We start from the raw sequence: 18498 nt of genomic DNA, 5'->3' as shown, positions 1-18498 counted from the left end.
TGTATATAAAGCCATAGCAGGCTTCTGTACTTTCAGTTTTAAGCTTACCCTCTGTTCAGTAAATACCTGTTATTATTGTTCTCCTGCAGTCCGTGTATTATTGATACTCGGACACTACACTCTCCCCTCCCCCTCCCTCTCCCCTTCCTATCTCTCTCACCCCTCGCTCTCTCTCCCCTCTCCCTCTTTCTCTCCCCTTCCTATCCCTCTCCCCCTCGCTCTCTCTCCCCTCTCCCTCTTTCTCTCCCCCTTTCCCTCTTCCCCCGCTCCCCTTTCTCTCTTAACCTCTCTCTCCCCCTCTCCCATCTCTCTCCCCTCTCCTTCTTCTCCCCAGTCTCTCCCCCTCCCTCTTTCCCTTCTCCCTCTTTTCCCCTGTCTCTCCCACTCTCTCCCCCTCCTCTTTCTCTCTCCCCCTCTCCTCACTGTCACTCTCCCTCTCCCCCTCCCCTCTCTCCTCTCTCTCCCCCTCTCCCTCCTTCCTCTCTCCCCCTCTCCCTCCCCCTCCTCTCTCTCTCTCCACTCTCCCTCTCCCCTCCTCTCTCTCTCCCTCTCTCTCTCTTCCCCGCTCCCCTTTCTCTCTCTCCCTCTCTCCTCTCTCTCCCCCTCTTCCCTCTCTCCTCTCTCTCTCTCCTCTTCTCTCTCTCCTCTCTCTCCCCTCTCTCCCCCTCTCCCTCCCCGTCTCTCCCCCTCCCTCCCCCCTCTCTCTCTCTCTCCCCCCCTTGCCTTTCCCTCTCTCCCCCTCTCCTCTCTCCCCTCTCTCTTTCCAGCTCTTGGTCCGTAGCCCTGTAGGTTACGGCACTTCAAGTGCATATCCAAGTACCTTTTAAATGTGATGAGGGTTTCTGCCTCTACCACCCTTCCAGGCAGTGAGTTCCAGACCCCCACCACCCTCTGGGTGAAAAAAATTCTCCTCAACTCCCCTCTAATCCTTCTCCCAATTACTTTAAATCTGTGCCCCCTGGTTATTGGCCTCTCTGCTCGGGGAAATAGGTCCTTCCTATCCACTCTATCAAGGCCCCTCATCATTTTATACACCACAATTAAGTCTCTCCTCAGCCTCCTCTGTTCCAAATATGGCTGATAACACTTGTAAACCATTGAAGAATGAACCGACAGCAAGACACGGTCATGAAACAGAAACGTAGAGGGCAGATTTTTAACAAGTTCAAATTTCACCCAACGGTGTGACACCTCGGAAGAAAGTTGTGGTTCACTCATCTACCATCCAATGAAGAGGGGACTGTCATAGTCATAGAGTCATAGGGCACAGAAGGAGGCCATTCAGCCCATCGAGTCCGTGCCGGCTCTCTGTAGAGCAATCCAGTCAGTCCCATTCCCCCGCTCTATCCCCGTAGCCCTGCAAGTTTATTTCCCTCAAGTGCCTGTCCAGTCTCCCCTTGAAAACATTGAGTGTCGCCGTTTCCACCGCTTCCGTCGGCAGCGAGTTCCAGGTCCTCACCAGTCACTGCGTAAATAAGTTTTTCCTCACGTCCCCCCTGTATCTCTTGCCCAAAACCTTAAATCTGTGTCCCCCTAGTCCTTGTACCATCAACTAGTGGGAACAGCCTTTCCCCGTCTAGCCTATCCAAACCCGTCATAATCTTGTACACCTCGATCAAATCACCCCTCAACCTCCTTTGCTCTCATGAAAACAAATCCAGCTTCTCCGACCTGTCCTTGTAGCTAAGATCCCCCTATCCCCGGAACCGTTCTGCAATCAGGCAAACCTTCTCCGCGAGGAGAAAAATAGATAGGAACAAAAAAGTGCAAATTGAAAAGAAATTAAAGCCTTAATATCGATGTATATGCTTACCGCAGTGTCATTGGTGACATAGACTAAAACATCTGCCGAAGACCTGCCATTGATGTACCTGTAGCAGTTCCATACACAGACGATTAGGTAAGCCTATAAGGTACAGAAGATTGACGTTTTAATTCATGTTTCAATACAGATGCAGTGTCTGCTTCATTGTAGTCTGCTGTGTTACACAACTGTGACAGACTCAATGGAGTAAGAGATAACATATCGACCAAAAACCCGTACTGTCAATATTACAGTCTTTGTTTTTTTGCATTGCTATTTATTTATGTTTGTTATTCATAAGTATGGATGAGAAAGCCCGTTTGGCTTTTTGAACATGGGTATCATCACTGCCAGGGCGGAGGCTTTAGATCTTAACCATCGCTCGGACGGCGGGTGCTGGTGACAGAGGGTGGCTGTACCAGAGCCACGGGGAGTGTAGAAGGTGCGGGCTGGTGCTTGGGGTGGGGAACCCCTATCGGTACAGGGCCGGTGTAGGGTGGTCCGCACCCCTGGGCTCTAGCCACCTTTCTCCCCCACATTCCCGGGCCACGGGAGTCGTCTCCTCTTTGCCAGATTGTCCATGCTTCCCCGACCCCCACTTCTGATATTCGGCTGTTGCCATTTACATCTCCTCTGGCCCCATCTTGTGTTTCTTAACTTGTCCCATTACCATCTCCTTTTGCCTCGCACCATCATCCCTTTTGTCATTTAATCTCTCCTGCCTTCCATCCTATCACAGACCTTCCCTTTTGGTCTTTCCTCCCCTCCCCCCTTTCCCTGCCCCTACACTTGCTTAAAAACCTGTTCCATCTCCAACTTTTTCCAGTTCTGACGAAGGGTCACAGACCTGAAACGTTGGGCAGGATTTTCATTGGGCCGTGGAGGCGGGATTGGAGGCGTGTGCGGGGTTAAAATCCCGAAATCGGGGGGGGCACGAACCCATCCCGCCCCCAACCCACCTCCATGCTAGTTTCAAAGGAGGCGGATACCCGACCTGTGCTGGGACCCGCCTCCCCGAGGTGGGAAGGGGATTAGTGCCAATTAACTGCCTGTTAACAGGTAGTTAACAGGCAGTTTTTAGCCTAATCCCTATTTTTAATGTTGAAGTGTGGGATTCCCGACGGCTCCAAACCACGCCAAGTTAGCGAGGCGGGCCGTCGGGATGAAGGGCTTGGAGGGGTCGAGATGTCCGGTGTTTAGGTGAGTGATGGGTGCATGAGTGCAAAGGTAAGTGTGTTTGGTGTGTGTAAAGTGTTTAAAGAAGTTTTACATACCTTTACTTACCTTTACAGCCTTCCTTCCTTCAGGTCTCGGGAGTCCCTCATCTCACCGGCACAGAAAGCAGAATGGCCGCGAGCTGTCAAATGTTGCAGCATTCAGCTTTCTGTTCCGGGGAGATCTCTAAATCATCCTGAGAGGAAGGAATTAACTTAGAATACAGATTGTCAGTGTTTGACAGCTTCAAACAGCTGTGAAACGCTGATATTTCATCTGTCAAAAGGTCTTGACAGATGAAATGTCTGTCTGTGATGTCACCTGTTGCCAGGTGGCCCTTAATTGGCCTGCTGAGCCCACTGGGCGGGCTCAACAAGGTCAATCAAGTCTAAATCGCGTGGGTTGGCTAGAACTCGATGGAGGCGGGACTACAACCCCGAAAGTTGTAGTCCCGCCTCCTATCCGACTCCTCAATGAAAATCCAGCCCGTTGACTCTGTTTCTCTCTCCACAGATGCTGCCTGACCTGCTGAGTCATAGAGTTATAACGGCACAGAAGGAGGCCATTCGGCCCTTCGAGTCCGTGCCGGCTCTCTGTAGAGCAATCCAGTCAGTCCCATTCCTCCCACTTCCATCATAATCTGTTTTTATTTCACATGCTGTCCTGATCTGAATATTCACACTCATGCACTTTGAAGCAGGAATTACCAGACAGTGATCAGAAAGATATTTGTTCCTCTCCACCGTAGGGACGCTGAAGCTTGGTGTATCCATAGGAACATAGGAACAGGAGGAGGCCGCTCAGCCCCTCGAGCCTGTTACACAGGAACAGGAGGAGGCCGTTCAGCCCCTCGAGCCTGTTACACAGGAACAGGAGGAGGCCGTTCAGCCCCTCGAGCCTGTTACACAGGAACAGGAGGAGGCCGTTCAGCCCCTCGAGCATGTTACACAGGAACAGGAGGAGGCCGTTCAGCCCCTCGAGCATGTTACACAGGAACAGGAGGAGGCCGTTCAGCCCCTCGAGTCTGTTACACAGGAACAGGAGGAGGCCGTTCAGCCCCTCGAGCCTGTTACACAGGAACAGGAGGAGGCCGTTCAGCCCCTCGAGCCTGTTACACAGGAACAGGAGGAGGCCGTTCAGCCCCTCGAGCTTGTTACACAGGAACAGGAGGAGGCCGTTCAGCCCCTTGAGCCTGGTACACAGGAACAGGAGGAGGCCGTTCAGCCCCTCGAGCTTGTTACACAGGAACAGGAGGAGGCCATTCAGCCCCTCGAGCTTGTTACACAGGAACAGGAGGAGGCCGTTCAGCCCCTCGAGCCTGTTACACAGGAACAGGAGGAGACCGTTCAGCCCCTCGAGTCTGTTACACAGGAACAGGAGGAGGCCGTTCAGCCCCTCGAGCCTGTTACACAGGAACAGGAGGAGGCCGTTCAGCCCCTCGAGCCTGTTACACAGGAACAGGAGGAGGCCGTTCAGCCCCTCGAGCCTGGTACACAGGAACAGGAGGAGGCCGTTCAGCCCCTCGAGCTTGTTACACAGGAACAGGAGGAGGCCGTTCAGCCCCTCGAGCTTGTTACACAGGAACAGGAGGAGGCCGTTCAGCCCCTCGAGCCTGTTACACAGGAACAGGAGGAGACCGTTCAGCCCCTCGAGTCTGTTACACAGGAACAGGAGGAGGCCGTTCAGCCCATCGAGCCTGTTCCGCCATTCAATAAGGTCATGGCTGATTTGCGACCTAACTCCATATACCTGTCTTTGGCCCATATCCCTTAATATCTTTGGTTAACAAAAATCTATCAATCTCAGATTTAAAATTAACAATTGATCTGGCATCAATTGCAGTTTGCGGAAGAGAGTTCCAAACTTCTACCACCCTTTGTGTGTCGAAGTGTTTCCTAATTTCACTCCTGAAAGGTCTGGCTCTAATTTTTAGACTATGTCCCCGAGTCCTAGAATCCCCAACCAGCGGAAATAGTTTCTCTCTATCTACCCTATCTGTTCCCCTTAATATCTTGAAAACTTCGATCAGATCACCCCTTAACCTTCTAAATTCCAGGGAATACAACCCTAGTTTGTGTAATCTCTCCTCGTAATTTAACCCTTGGAGTCCGGGTATCATTCTGGTAAACCTACGCTGCACTCCCTCCAAGGCTAATATATCCTTCCTAAGGTGTGGTGCCCAGAACTGCTCCCAGTGCTCCAGGTGTGGTCTAACCAGGGCTTTGTATAGCGGTTGCACGACTTCTACACTAAAGGATATAGGGCTAGAAATTTGGTGCATCTGTGCCTCTTGTTAGAGCGCTAACAGGGCACAAACAGCTTATTGCCCGGGTTCGGTGCCGCTAGCGACTCTCGCTAAATTCAGCGGGAGTTTAGTGGCGGCGGTAACCGGTAGCTACCCCGCTCCGCTGCGCAGGCGGTGACGATGTAATCACCGTGCGTAATGCCCCGTTTCCGCCCCGCCTGCAAAATTGGCCCGCGCCCTCTGAATCTGCGCCGGGCGGTGAGTGTGACCAATTCAGGGGGCAGGAACGGAGCGGTAGGAGGCTCGCGGGGCGCCAACTAAAGGTGGAGGTGGCGGGCGGGGTAAAGAAAATCGGCCGACTTACTTGTCGCGGCCCATTGCGTCTTTGAACGCGGGGTCTGTGCGGCGATCCGGCAGCCCGGCACTCCTCTTGTGTGCCAGGCTGCTGGCACGGCACCCCGCTCCCCGGTGGTCCAGGTAGAGCCCCGCAGAGCTGTGGGCTTGGGCCCTCCCCTTCAATGAGGGGAAGAGCCCTTCCATGCGGCAGCGCTACGTGGCCCAGTGCGTAGCGCTGCAGAATGCACCGCCCCGATATTTGGGGTTACTGCTCTAAGAAGACAATGGAGCATTTGAATTAGCGTTCCACCTCCCTCTTGGGGCGCTAAAACTGAAGTTTGCGATCGCCGGCGCTATTTTTTGCCGGGCGCTAAATTTAGTGCCCAGGTAATGTTAGCGCCCCAAAATGGTCGCTAACGAATTTTCCCCCCATAGTATGGTCCTGGCACCTTGTCCTCTTTTAGTTTAACTAACTTGTCCAATTTTTTCCTTTTATTATAAGATCCCTCGCCTCACTTTTAATGAATTCGGGATTTGCTTCCTCCCCTGTATCCTTTGATGGTTTACATTTGCACAGCTTGAGGGGGATTAAAAAAAAACTTGAGTGGAGAATGTCCCCTTAAAACAGTTCGCAGAGAGCTGACTGACCATTAGTTTCCATCTTGCATGGAATGTACAGCACAGAAACAGGCTGTTCGGACCAACTGCTCCATGCCAGTGTTTCTGCTCCACTCGAGCCTCCTCCCACCCCTCTTCATCGCACCCTATCGGCACAACCTCCTACCCCTTTCTCCCTTGTGTGTTTATCTAGTTTCCCTTTAAATGCATCGTTTTCAGTGATATGGAGAAGATCTGTAAACCGCCAAGCCATTCAGTGAGCCCTTGCAAAGTACAGGCAGAGGCTCATTCCTCTGGAAAAGAGAAGGCTGAGGGGTGACCTGATTGAGGCCTTTAAATATTGAAAGGGTTCGATAGGGTAGACGTAGAGAAGATGTTTCCACTTGTGGGCGAGACCAGAACTAGGGGCCGTAAATAAAAGATAATCACTAATAAATCCAATAGGGAATTCAGGAGAAACTTCTTTACCCAGAGAGTGGTGAGAATGTGGAACTCGCTACCACAGGGAGTGGTTGAGGTGAATAGTTTAGATGCATTTAAGGGGAGGCTAGATAAGCACATGAGGGAGAAAGGAATGGAAGGTTATGTTTGGGATTAGATGAAGAAAGGTGGGAGGAGGCTTGTGTGGAGCATAAACCAAAAAACAGATTATCCGGTCATTGCTGTTTGTGGGATCTTGCTGTATGCAAATTGGCTGCTGCGTTTCCTACATTACAACAGTGACTATTCTTCAAAATAGTGGCTCCGGGATCTTTTACGTCCACCACTCGGTTTAACGTCTCATCCGAAAGACGGCACCTCCGACAGTGCAGTACTCGTGGTGATGGTTGGGGAGGGGGTGGGGTGGGGTGGTCTCCGATCGCAGTGGGTGGGTTAGGCAGCGACCCTGGATTCAGGAGCTCAGTGTAAAGACACTGACCTCCTGGATCCAGCAGTCCTCGCCTTGCTTTAGCTGGCGGCTTTCACCAGGCGTGCAAAAACCCGACTGGCTAAAAGTTTAATACAAAATGGAGGTTAAAGCAGAGGCTTCCAGCCTCATTATAATATTTAAATAGACGGCCCGCCTCCTGGCAGCGGATTGGCTGCTTGCGCCCGCCTCCAGTAAAATCAGAAAAAATGGGCGGGGTTGGAGGTGGGTTAAGGTCAGGGTTGCGATTTTTGACACACTAACTTACCACACGCACCCCCAAGCCCCCTCCCCCGTATTTTAGGTTAATATGCCCCACCCCACCGCGCCCCCCGCCCCCGCCATTGATAGAGGATTGATTGCTGTGAGATTAGCCAGCAGCTCCATTATTGTTGTATCGTGCCGTGACCAGGATGGCAGTCGGCGGACTGGACGGACCTTGGGCCTCTATATTCACCCAGCAATTCCTATGCTCCTATTTTGGGAAGAGAGACTGGCTCCGGAAGCCAATCTTCAACAGAGCTGGAAAGATTTCCGCTGGAAGCCTTGTCTCTTTCGGGTCCTGACTGCCTTGCCGTGCACTTGCTCCAGTTTCCATTTAAGATTTAAGTTTTCCTCCCTCAGTGGGTTTTCTTTACATCGCCGTAAAAAAAAAAGCGTTCTCCTCCGCGTACTCTTCTATTCCCAGCGCTTGTAGATCAGTCGCTGCTGTTACTTGATGCAGAGTCAAATCTGATAACAGCATCAGGGTCTGGCAGACCCCATCAATCTTCGGAGCCTGACTCTCGGACTGCAATGACTGTAAGAGGGCTGGAGTCCCGTTACCAGGACGGGAAAACATTCCACTCCAGCCAGCAACAATATTATCCCATCAACTGTCTTGATTCCAGTTCCTTTAACATTGGTTTAGTCCATCGACTATTCATTTTCTTTGGCGGCTGCTAAAATATATATTTAAATATGTAAATATTTTTCAAATCTCCTGTGCTGGGGCATGTGGGCAGAAGAAAACTGAAGGTTATATTAAAAAAAAAAGCAGGAAGAGACGCCAGCTCAAAATATACAGAAATGTGCTATTTGGTCTTTGAAAATTGCAGTAGCATTTCTGCTCCACTTCCATTAATAATCTCAGAAATAAAAACACCTCCGTTCTATTGCCTGCTTTCTTTTTTTAACCGGTTCAGTGGGTAGCGCCCCTGAGGTTAGGAGATTGTGGGTTCAAGTCCCACTCCAGAGACTTAGGGGGAATAATTCGGTGTCGGCACCTTTTAAAGGGGCTAATTTTAGAGCTCCGACATAAGTTAGCGCCCTGACATAAGTTAGCGCCACCCCCGCCGGAAATTCAGTTGTAGCGCCCCGAGCAGGAGGCGGGGCGCTACTGGAAGCGCTCCACCTCTTTCCCGGGGCGCTACGACTGTAGATCGCGGTGCTACGGGCAACAGCGCCACGCGTGCGTCGGCACGTCGCACCGCGCCGCTTCATTACAGGCCTCACTCCCCTGATTAAAGGGGCGGGGCCTAGCGCTACGGGTACCGGGGCCCTGCTGGATCACCGGGGAGCGGGGTGCCGGGAAAAGAGCCTGGCACTCAAGAGGAGCGCCGGGCTGAGCGATCGAATAAAAAAGGGGTAGGGGGAAGGTGCTGGCAGTCGGCCCAAAAAAATAGGCCGCCCGACACCTGCCCCTTTAAGTTACGCCGCCACGGCCGCAGAAACGTCCCCCCTGACCCTGTCGGACATATCATCCGGCGATAGGTCAGGGGGCGCGACCGAAGTTTGCGGCCTGGGCGCGAGCGGGGCGCTGCGCACGGCAATGATGTCATCACCGGAGGCGCAGCGGCGCAGGGCGCTACCAGCTACCGCCGCCGCTAACCTCCCGCTGAATTTCACGGGAGGCGGGAACGGCGCCGCACCCGGGCGCTAGGGGATTTGCGCCCCCTAGAGGCGTTAACGAGAGGCACAGATCAACCCAATTTTTCCCCCTTAGAATCATAGAACGGTTACAGCACAGCAGGAGGCCGTTCGGCCCGTCGAGCCCGTGCCGGCTCTCTGCAGGAGCGCTTCAGCTAGTCCCACTCCCCCGCCCTTTCCCCGTAGCCCTGCAAATGTTTTGCCTTCAGGTACTTATCCAACTCCCTTTTGAAAACCACGATTGAATCTGCCTCCACCACCCTCAGGCAGTGCATTCCAAATCCTAACCACTTGCTACGTAAAAAAGTTTTTCCTCATGTTGCCTCTGGATCTTCTGCCAATCACCTCAGATCTGTGTCCTCTGGTTCTCGACCCTTCCGCCAATGGGAACAGTTTTTCTCTCTATCTACTCTGTCCAGACCCCTCATGATTTTGAACACCTCTATCAAATCTCCTCTCAACCTACTCTGCTTTAAAGAGAACAACCCCAGCTTACATAAGAACATAAGAAATAGGAGCAGGAGTCGGCCATTCGGCCCCTCGAGCCTGCTCTGCCATTCAATAAGATCATGGCTGATCTTCTGCCTCAACTCCATGCACTGGCCCTATCGCCATATCCCTTGATTATCTTACTAGTTTGAAATCTAGCGACTTCTGTTTTGAGTATACCCAACGACTGAGCCTTCACAGCCCTCTGGGGCAGAGAATTCCAAAGATTCACCACCCTCTGTGTCATGAATCTTATCATGACTCATGAAGTAACACTGGGCGGCCAGCTGGTGGCGCCGTCCAAGGAGTATAAATACTCGGGCGTGGGCCCAGCTTGCTCAGGATGTTTCTGTAACCAGGAACTAGTGATGTAACTAGAATCTCATGGTTGTGAAACAGTTGATTGAAGCCTTGTTTTATACTCAAACCAAGTGCTCAGTAGTCTTTTTACATCACTCTGTGTGAAGAAATTTCTTCTCATCTCAGTCCTGAATGGCCTACCCTTTATCCTGAGGCTGTGGCCCCTGGTTCTAGACTCCCCAGCCAAGGGAAACATTCTCCCAGCATCCACCCTATCAAGCCCTGTAATCATTTTGGATGCTTCAATGAGATCCCCTCTCATTCTTCTGAATTCAAGAGAATACAGGCCTAGTTTACTCAATCTCTCCTCATACAACAGTCCCGCCATCCCAGGAATCAGTCTGGTGAACCTTCGTTGCACTCCCTCTATGGCAAGTATATCCTTCCTTAGGTAAGGAGACCAAAATTGTACACAGTACTCCAGGTGTGGTCTCACTAAGACCCTATATAATTGGAGTAAGACTTCTTTACTCCTGTACTCAAATCCTCTTGTAATGAAGGCCAGCATACCATTTGCCTTCCTAATGGCTTGCTGCACCTGCACATTCACTTTCAGTGACTCATGTACAAGGACACCCAGGTCCCTTTGAGCATCTGCATTCCCCAATCTTTCACCATTTAGGAAATACTCTGCCTTTCTGTTTTTCCAGCTTCTCCAGTCTATCCACGTAACTGAAATCCCTCATCCCTGGAATCATTCTTGTAAATCTTTTCTGCACCCTCCATAAGGCCTTCATATTCTTCCTAAAGTGCGGTGCCCAGAATTGGACACAATACTCCAGTTGAGGCCGAACCAGTGTTTTACACAGGTTCATCATAACTTCCTTGCTTTTGTACTCTGCCTCTATTTATGAAGCCCAGGATCCCGTATGCTTTTTTAACCGTTTTCTCAACCTGCCCTGCCACCTTCAACGATTTGTGCACATATACCCCCAGGCCTCTCTGTTCATGCACATTCTTTAGGATTGTATCCTTTAGTTTCTATTGCCTCTCCTCGTTCTTACTACCAAAATATATCACTTCGCACTTTTCTGCGTTAAATTTCATCTGCCATGTTTCCGCCCATTTCACCAGCCTGTCTATGTCCTCTTGAAGTCTGTCACTATCCTCCTCACTGTTCACTATATTTCCAAGTTTTGTGTCATCTGCAAATTTTGAAATTGTGCCCTGTACACCCAAGTCTAAGTCATTAATATATATCAAGAAAAGCAGTGGTCCTAGTACCGACCCCTGGGGAACACCACTGTATACCTTCCTCCAGTCTGAAAAACAACCGTTCACCACTACTCTCTGTTTCCTGTCACTTAGCCAATTTCATATCCATGCTGCCACTGTCCCTTTTATTCCATGGGTTTCAACTTTGCTGGCAAGCCTATTATGTGGCACTTTATCAAACGCCTTTTGCAAGTCCATGTACACCACATCAACCGCATTGCCTTCATCAACCCTCTCTGTTACCTCATCAAAAAACTCAATCAAGTTAGTTAAACATGATTTGCCTTTAACTAATCCGTGCTGGCTTTACTTAATTAATCCACACTTGTCCAAGTGACTGTTAACTTTGTCCCTGATTATCATTTCTAAAAGCTTGCTCACTACCGAGGTTAAACTGACTGGCCTGTAGTTGCTGGGTTTATCCTTACACCCTTTTTTGAACAAACGTGTAAGATTTGCAATTCTCCAGTCCTCTGGCACCATCCCCGTTTCTAAGGAGGATTGGAAGATTACGGCCAGTACCTCCGCGATTTCCACCGTTACTTCCCTCAGCATCCTAGGATGCATCCCGTCCGGTCCTGGTGACTTATCTACTTTAAGTACAGCCTGCCTTTCTAATACCTCGTCTTTATCAATTTTTATCCCATCCAGTATCTCCTCAACTCCTCCTTCACTGTGTCTATGGCAGCATCTTTTTCCTTTGTGAAGACAGATGCGAAGTACTCATTTAGCCCCTCAGCCAGGCCCTCTGCCTCCATGTGTAGGTCTCTATTTTGGTCCCTAATTGGCCCCACCCCTCCTCTTACTACCCTTTTACTATTTATATGTCCATAGAAGACTTTTGGATTCCCTTTTATGTTAGCTGCCATTCTATTCTCATACTTACTCTTTGCCCCTCTTATTTCCCCTCTGAACTTTCTATATTTAACCTGATTCTCAGATGTATTCTCGACCTGACATCTGTCCTATGTGCCCTTTTTCTGCTTCACCTTACTCTCTATCTCTTTCCTCATCCAGGGAGCCCTGAGTTTAGTTGCCCTGCCTTTCCCCCTCGTGGGAATGTACCTCGACTGTACCCGAACCATATCCTCTTTAAAGGCAGCCCATTGGTTGATTACAGATTTGCCTGCCAATCTTTGATTCCAATGTACTCAGGTCAGATCCATTCTCAACCCACTGAAATTGGCCTTCCTCCAATTAAGTATTTTTACTCTTGATTGCTCCCTGCCCTTTTCCATAGCTAATCTAAGCCTTATGATACTGTGATCACTGTTCCCTAAATGTTCCACGACTGACACTTGCTCTACTTGACCCACCTCATTCCCCAGAACCAGATCCAGCCATGCCTCCTTCCTCGTTAAGAACATAAAAACATAAGAAATAGGAGCAGGATTAGGCCATTCGGCCCCTCGAGTCTGCTCCGTCATTCAATAAGGTCACGGCTGATCTTCTAACTCAACTCCACTGTCCTGCACTATTCCCATATCCCTTGATTCCCTTAATATCCAAAAATCTATTGATCTCTGCCTTGAATATACTCAGCGACTGAGCCTCCACAGCCCTCTGGGGTAGAGAATTCCAAAGATTCACTGCCCTCTGAGTGAAGAAATTTCTCCTCATCTCAGTCCTAAATGGCCGACCCCTTATTCTGAGACTGTGACCCCTGGTTCTAGACTCCCCAGCCAGGAGAAAACATCCTCCCTGCATCTACCCTGTCAAGCCCTTTAAGAAATGTTGTATGTTTCAGGGGTATGGTAGCATAGTAGTTATGTTATTGGACTAGTAATCTAGAGGCCTGGACTAATGATCTCGTTCAAATCCCATGATGGCAGCTAGGGAATTTAAATTCATCTAATTAAATAAATTTGGAATTAAAATGCTAGTATCAGTAATGGTGGGCATGAAACTACCAGATTGTTGGAAAAACCTAACTGGTTTACTAATGCCCTTTAAAAGAAAGACTTGCATTTCTATAGCACCTTTCACGACCACCGGACATCTCAAAGCGCTTTACAGCCAATGAAGTAAAGTCACGGTTGTAAAGTGGGAAACGCGGCAGCCAATTTGCGCACAGCAAGCTCCCACAAACAGCAATGTGAAAATGACCAAATCATCAGTTTTTTTTAGTGATGTTGATTAAGAGATAAATATTGGCCAGGACACTGGGGAGAACGCCCCTGCTCTCCTTCGAAATAGCGTCGCGGGATCTTTTACATCCACCTGAGAGAGCGGACGGGGCCTCGGTTCAATTTTAGGCTTTATTTTTTCCACAGTACTTTTGGCAGGAGTGGGTGTCATTAAAAGATTACTTCTTTGAAAGTCATTCATAAAAATTATGATGTTAGAGGCAAAATCATTGCTAACAGCATACTTGCCATGAAATGAAGACATGGTGCAAAAAACCAAGCAAGGACAGGTAGCACCAATCAGGCATCTTTCTTACAGTTCAGCAGTCTTTCAAGTTAACAGGGTCTGATAAACTCGGAGTTCAAACTTACCTTAAAGGCCAGAATGATACCGATGAAGATAAGAACAACAAGCACCAGGCATGTTGGGTTCATCGACATGATATCCTCCTTGTATGGGACATTAGCAGGCTGTGGAAACAGAATGTGGAAAACAAATGATATCTGGAACTGCTTGTACACTGAGCTATCCAGAATTACATAAGAGTTTACAGCACAGAAACAGGCCATTCGGCCCAACTGGTTTATGCTCCACACGAGCCTCCTCCCACCCCTCTTCATCTCACCCTATCAGCTTATCCTTCTATTCCTTTCTCCCTCATGTATTTATCTAGCATCCCCTTAAATGTATCTGTGCTATTCACCTCAACCACCCCCTGTGGTAGCTCGTTCCATATTCCTATCACTCTCTGAGCAATGAAGTTTCTCCTGAATTCCTTATTGGTTTTATTGGTGGCTATCTTATATTTATGGCCCCTAGTTTTGGATACCTCCACAAGTGGAAACATCTTCGCCACGTCTACCCTATCAAACTCTTTCATTATCCTAAAGACCTCTATCAGGTCACCCCTCAGCATTCTCTTTAGAGTTCTGGGCAATGTACCTCAGGAAGGATATATCGGCCTCGGAGGGGGAGCAGCGCAGATTCACCAGAATGAAATCAGGGCTTAAAGGGTTAAACTATGAGGCCAGGTTGCACAGACTGGGCTTGTATTTCCTTCAGTACAGAAGGTTAAGGGGTGATCTAATCGAGGTGTTTAAGATGATTAAAGTGGTTGATAGGGTTGAGAGAGAGAAACTATTTCCTCTGGTGGGGGGAGTCCAGAACAAGGGGGCATAACCTTGAAATTAGAGCCAGGCCGTTCAGGGGTGATGTCAAGAAGCACTCCTTCACACAAAGGGTAGCGGAAATCTGGAACTCGCTCGTCCAAAAAGCTGCTGAGGCTGGGGGTCAACTGAAAATTTCAAAACTAAGATTGATGGATTTTTGTTAGGTAAAGATATCAAGGGATATGGAGCAAAGGTGGATAGATGGTGTTAAGATACAGGTCAGTCATGATCTAATTTTTTGGAATTCTCTACCCCAGAGGGTTGCGAATGTTCAGTCGTTGAGTATATTCAAGACTGAGATCGATAGATTTTTGGACTCTAGGGGGATCAAGGGATATGGGGATCGGGCGGGAAAGTGGAGTTGAGGTCGATGATCAGCCATGATCTTATTGAATGGCAGAGCAGGCTCGAGGGGCCGAATGGCTGACTCCTGCTCCTATTTCTTATGTTCTTATGCTCTAATTGAATGGTGGCATAGGCTTGAGAGACTGAATGGCCTGCTCTTGTTCCTATGTTCCGAGATACTATAATCGCTTTGGTCTTTCAACACGAAATTATTTTAAATAAAATTGTCCGTTGCATACCAGTTGTCGCAAGTAGTCTTGAATGGAGTTGGGATAGACGACCACACTGATCGCTACAAGCATGTTCAGGGCGAGGTCAAAGATCTGGTAACAGAAGAATGGGACGATCCAAGCACTGTGTTGCTGGAAAATAACGAGGAAACAAAAAATGTAAGTTTGGCAAACACTAAGTCTGGCATTTTTATTGAAACTGGTACCAGAATCTACAGCACGATTAAAGATGCACTGCAGAACGAGTGACCTGGTACCACACTGTAAACACCAGCCAAATCGTACCCCTGGTCATCACGTACGTGATCGACACCTTCAATTTCTTTGTGGCGCACAGGCTTGTAACTTAAACGGAGTCACGGTCGTAGCTGAAGAAAGCAGGGAACCCAAACCAATTTATACCCCTATGCGCCATGAAAGCTGTGCACTGGCCACGAAGGGGAAGAGTTTTACACTTTTCTAATATTTATTAAAAGGAGAGGAAAAAAGTTCTTTCAAGGCTCAGCTTTTTTCATACCCCAGACTCAATTCTCGTGGAACATTAGAAGTCGGATCTTGCAGCAGTGGGGGATCGCGCGGTGTGCGCCGTTAGTTAGACTTTTTCCTCGCACCCTTCAGCTCGACAAAATTTTGTTTGCGCCGTAACTCGCTGGGGGTGCGAGCTGGTAGTGGGGTGGCGAGGGCAACGGGGCGTCTGGGGACCTCGGTGAACGGCAGGACCGACAGTCTATCTCCCTAACCAATGCGGTTGAAAGATTGAGAAAGAAACAGAGGAACGACGGGGAAGGAAATCGGGTGAATTAAAGTCAAATCAGGCACAGAAAGTGACATACAGAGAGTGAAAGTAAGATTGGATTAAGAGAGAGAGAAAAGAGACAGAAAGGAAAAGTAAGATGAAATTTTTTTTAAATGCAAAATTTGACATTTAAAAAAATTTCTAACAACAATTGACTACCTGCAGGAATGAGATTGAACAGTTTAAATTGTTCCCTTTCTGGGCCGGAGAGGTTGATTGGCATTGCGTGAACAATGATCACCCCATTTAAAAGGGTCCTTATGCTATTAATTATGAGCCCTAACTTTCTACGGCGAGTTTAATGGGCAATTAATGTACAAATCCAGCAAGTTCCTATAAATAACGGGGGGGGGAGGCTGAGGGCGAGATGCCATTTGCAGGAAGCTAACGGCGGAGCGACGCAAATCGACCAGCAAGTTCTGGCGATTCGTGACTCGTGGCGTATTTCCCCATCCCCCTGAACCTGCTGGCCGCTTTGCGCATTAATCATGGCGCGTGTCGCCAACACCCAGCTGTTAATCCGGCAAGTTCCGGCTCTTTGGGCCAGAACTTCGGGTCCCCACGGGTGAGTACGCGCTGGGTACTCACGTGTAGGCCCAACGAAAGTGCCGGTTTCGTGCACGCACTGCGCATGCGCGGGAAACCGGAACTTCTGTTCCCTTAAAGGAAGAGGACCACAGGTCGAACGCGTGCGCCGGAGAGGCAGCGCGTGCGCCTGGAACTTCCGTTTTTTTTGCAGGTTTCTCCGGGAGGGTAAGCCTCCAGGAGTTACAATTTTAAAAAGCAGTCGCAAGGCCTGCTTTCAACAAGGTAAGTGGTGAATTAAGTAAAATTAAAACATTTTTTCCACAGGTTTATTATTTTTAAATACTTTAAAGAAAGGTAAGTTTATTTTTAGCCCCGTTAGAAACTGTAATTAATTTTTTCAAAAATTTAAATTATTGTTTAAAATAGTTATTTTAAAAATGTGATTTAAAAAAAAAATGTATTTGAAGTTTTAGTGATGTTTTGGGGCTGAATTGTATTCATAGATTTGACAGGTCTTCCTGTCAAATTTATGAATGGGCATTCCCTGCTACCATTAGCTCTCCATGGCCCACGTGATCCCAGGGGACGCATCGAACTAACTGCGCCCCTGGGATACGCAAGCACGGCGCGCCGGCAGTTGGAGCAGGCCCAGGATCAGAATCCCACGCGGGCCCACAGCACAACGGCTGGCGCGCAAGGTAAGTGCAGGTCGGGGGCTTGCACCCGCGGGAAGCCTCCGACCCGAATTTAATAACACAGGAACAGCTGGAAATGCACAGCGGGTCATTCAGCCCCTGAAAGAGAAAGACAAACTCATTCCGGTTAAATCGACGAGGCCCGAAGTGTTTAATCCCTCTTTCACTTTCAAGATGTAGCAGAATATTGGCCCCCGCAATTTGCGGTTGCAACGGCGGCGAAGGGTGTCAGCGCTCGCCGTCATCACTGTGTGAAACCGGACAGCGACTTCTGGCGTCCGCAGGCGCGCGCAGTCAAACGCGGAACCCAGGCAGTAGCTGTCCGAGGGCCTCGCTCCTCCACAGTCCTCGCAGGTAGAATCAATTAGAAATCACTGATTGGACGCGAACTTCAACTTTTGACGCATTATTCTGGCTGTAAAAACCCTTGAAAAATGTTATGCCTTGTTCAATGAGGTGCAACTGATTTTTTTAATGGCGTGCTAAGGTAGAGGCCGGAATTTTCAGAGGGAAGAACGGGTGGGTTGGAGGCGTTGGGGGGTGGTGGGGTGGAAGTGAAAATTGAAAAAATGTGAACCCTGACCCCCAACCCGCCCATTTTCACCTGTCACTCAGGTGGGATGGGGGGCGGACAGCCAACCCACTGCCAGGAGGCAGGTTGGCAATTTACATATGATAATGAGGCCTGAAGCCTCTACTTTAACCAGGTTTAAGTGCAGGCGGCCGGGGATCCCGGGGCTTGGGATTCCCGGTGGCTGCAATGAGGCGGCCACAGCCTCGGGGAGCAATCCTGGTGGGCCGGGAGGAGCAGGAGTGCTTCCTCTCAGAACCTCCCCAAGCTCCCGCACCATCAGCCTGCACCCCCTGCGGTCGGGGATCAGACCCCCCCCCCCCCCACCCTGGGATCGGACATCTCCCCCCACCCTCCACCCCCCCCCTCACCCCCCGTCGGGTTTGTGATTCATCCCCGGGGTCGGGGAATCAGACCCCACCCCCAGTGATCGCAACTGCCTCCCCACCCCGGGATCGGACTCCCCGTCCAGGTCATCAGAGCCCCACCGCTCCCCGGGCTTGGACCCCTCCTCCCCCACCATATTGGGCCCAGTACTTGTCTGGTCCTGCGGCCTCCTCCACGTTCCCTGCCTGACTGGAATCCAGCCTGTCAATCAGGCTCACTTCCAGGTGGGAAACCCTCCCCTGACGTCGCACGCACGCTGTGGAGTTAAAACTCCACAGCATGCCAGGAAAACCAAAAACCGAACTTCCCATTCATAATTATAAATTATTCATAAAAATCCAGCCCATAATTACTGCTGAACAACCTCTCTGGCCCTGAAAAACTAATTTCATATTGTCATTCCTTCCATTCCATGATAACAATTCCATAGATTTTCAAAATATTAAAAAAATAACTTTTATTTTTATTTTTAAATTTGGTTTATGATATTTCAACATCTACCTTAATCTTGTGTATGTCTCAGTCTTTATTTCGCTTTCTGTAAAATTATTAA

The 18498-nt window shown here is 49.3% G+C and overlaps 1 protein-coding gene across 1 annotated transcript in view; it reads right to left on the bottom strand.

Annotated features, from left to right (window-relative positions):
• laptm4b (lysosomal protein transmembrane 4 beta) overlaps nt 1-18498 on the bottom strand; it is a 92404-nt gene that overhangs the window by 32341 nt on the left and 41565 nt on the right. Inside the window, exons 4-6 of the mRNA XM_085992273.1 lie at nt 14978-15100; nt 13596-13694; nt 1814-1906 (exon numbers count right to left, since the gene is read on the bottom strand). Coding sequence (XP_085848399.1) covers nt 1814-1906; nt 13596-13694; nt 14978-15100 — 315 coding nt within the window. The remainder of the gene's footprint in view (nt 1-1813; nt 1907-13595; nt 13695-14977; nt 15101-18498) is intronic.

Source organism: Somniosus microcephalus, chromosome 7 (genome assembly GCF_052327205.1).
Source record: "Somniosus microcephalus isolate GS21.2 chromosome 7, FLI_Smic_1.0, whole genome shotgun sequence".
NCBI classification, from domain to species: domain Eukaryota; kingdom Metazoa; phylum Chordata; class Chondrichthyes; order Squaliformes; family Somniosidae; genus Somniosus; species Somniosus microcephalus.
The sequence above is the reverse complement of the archived record's forward strand: the minus strand, read 5'-3'. Positions and strand labels throughout refer to the sequence as shown.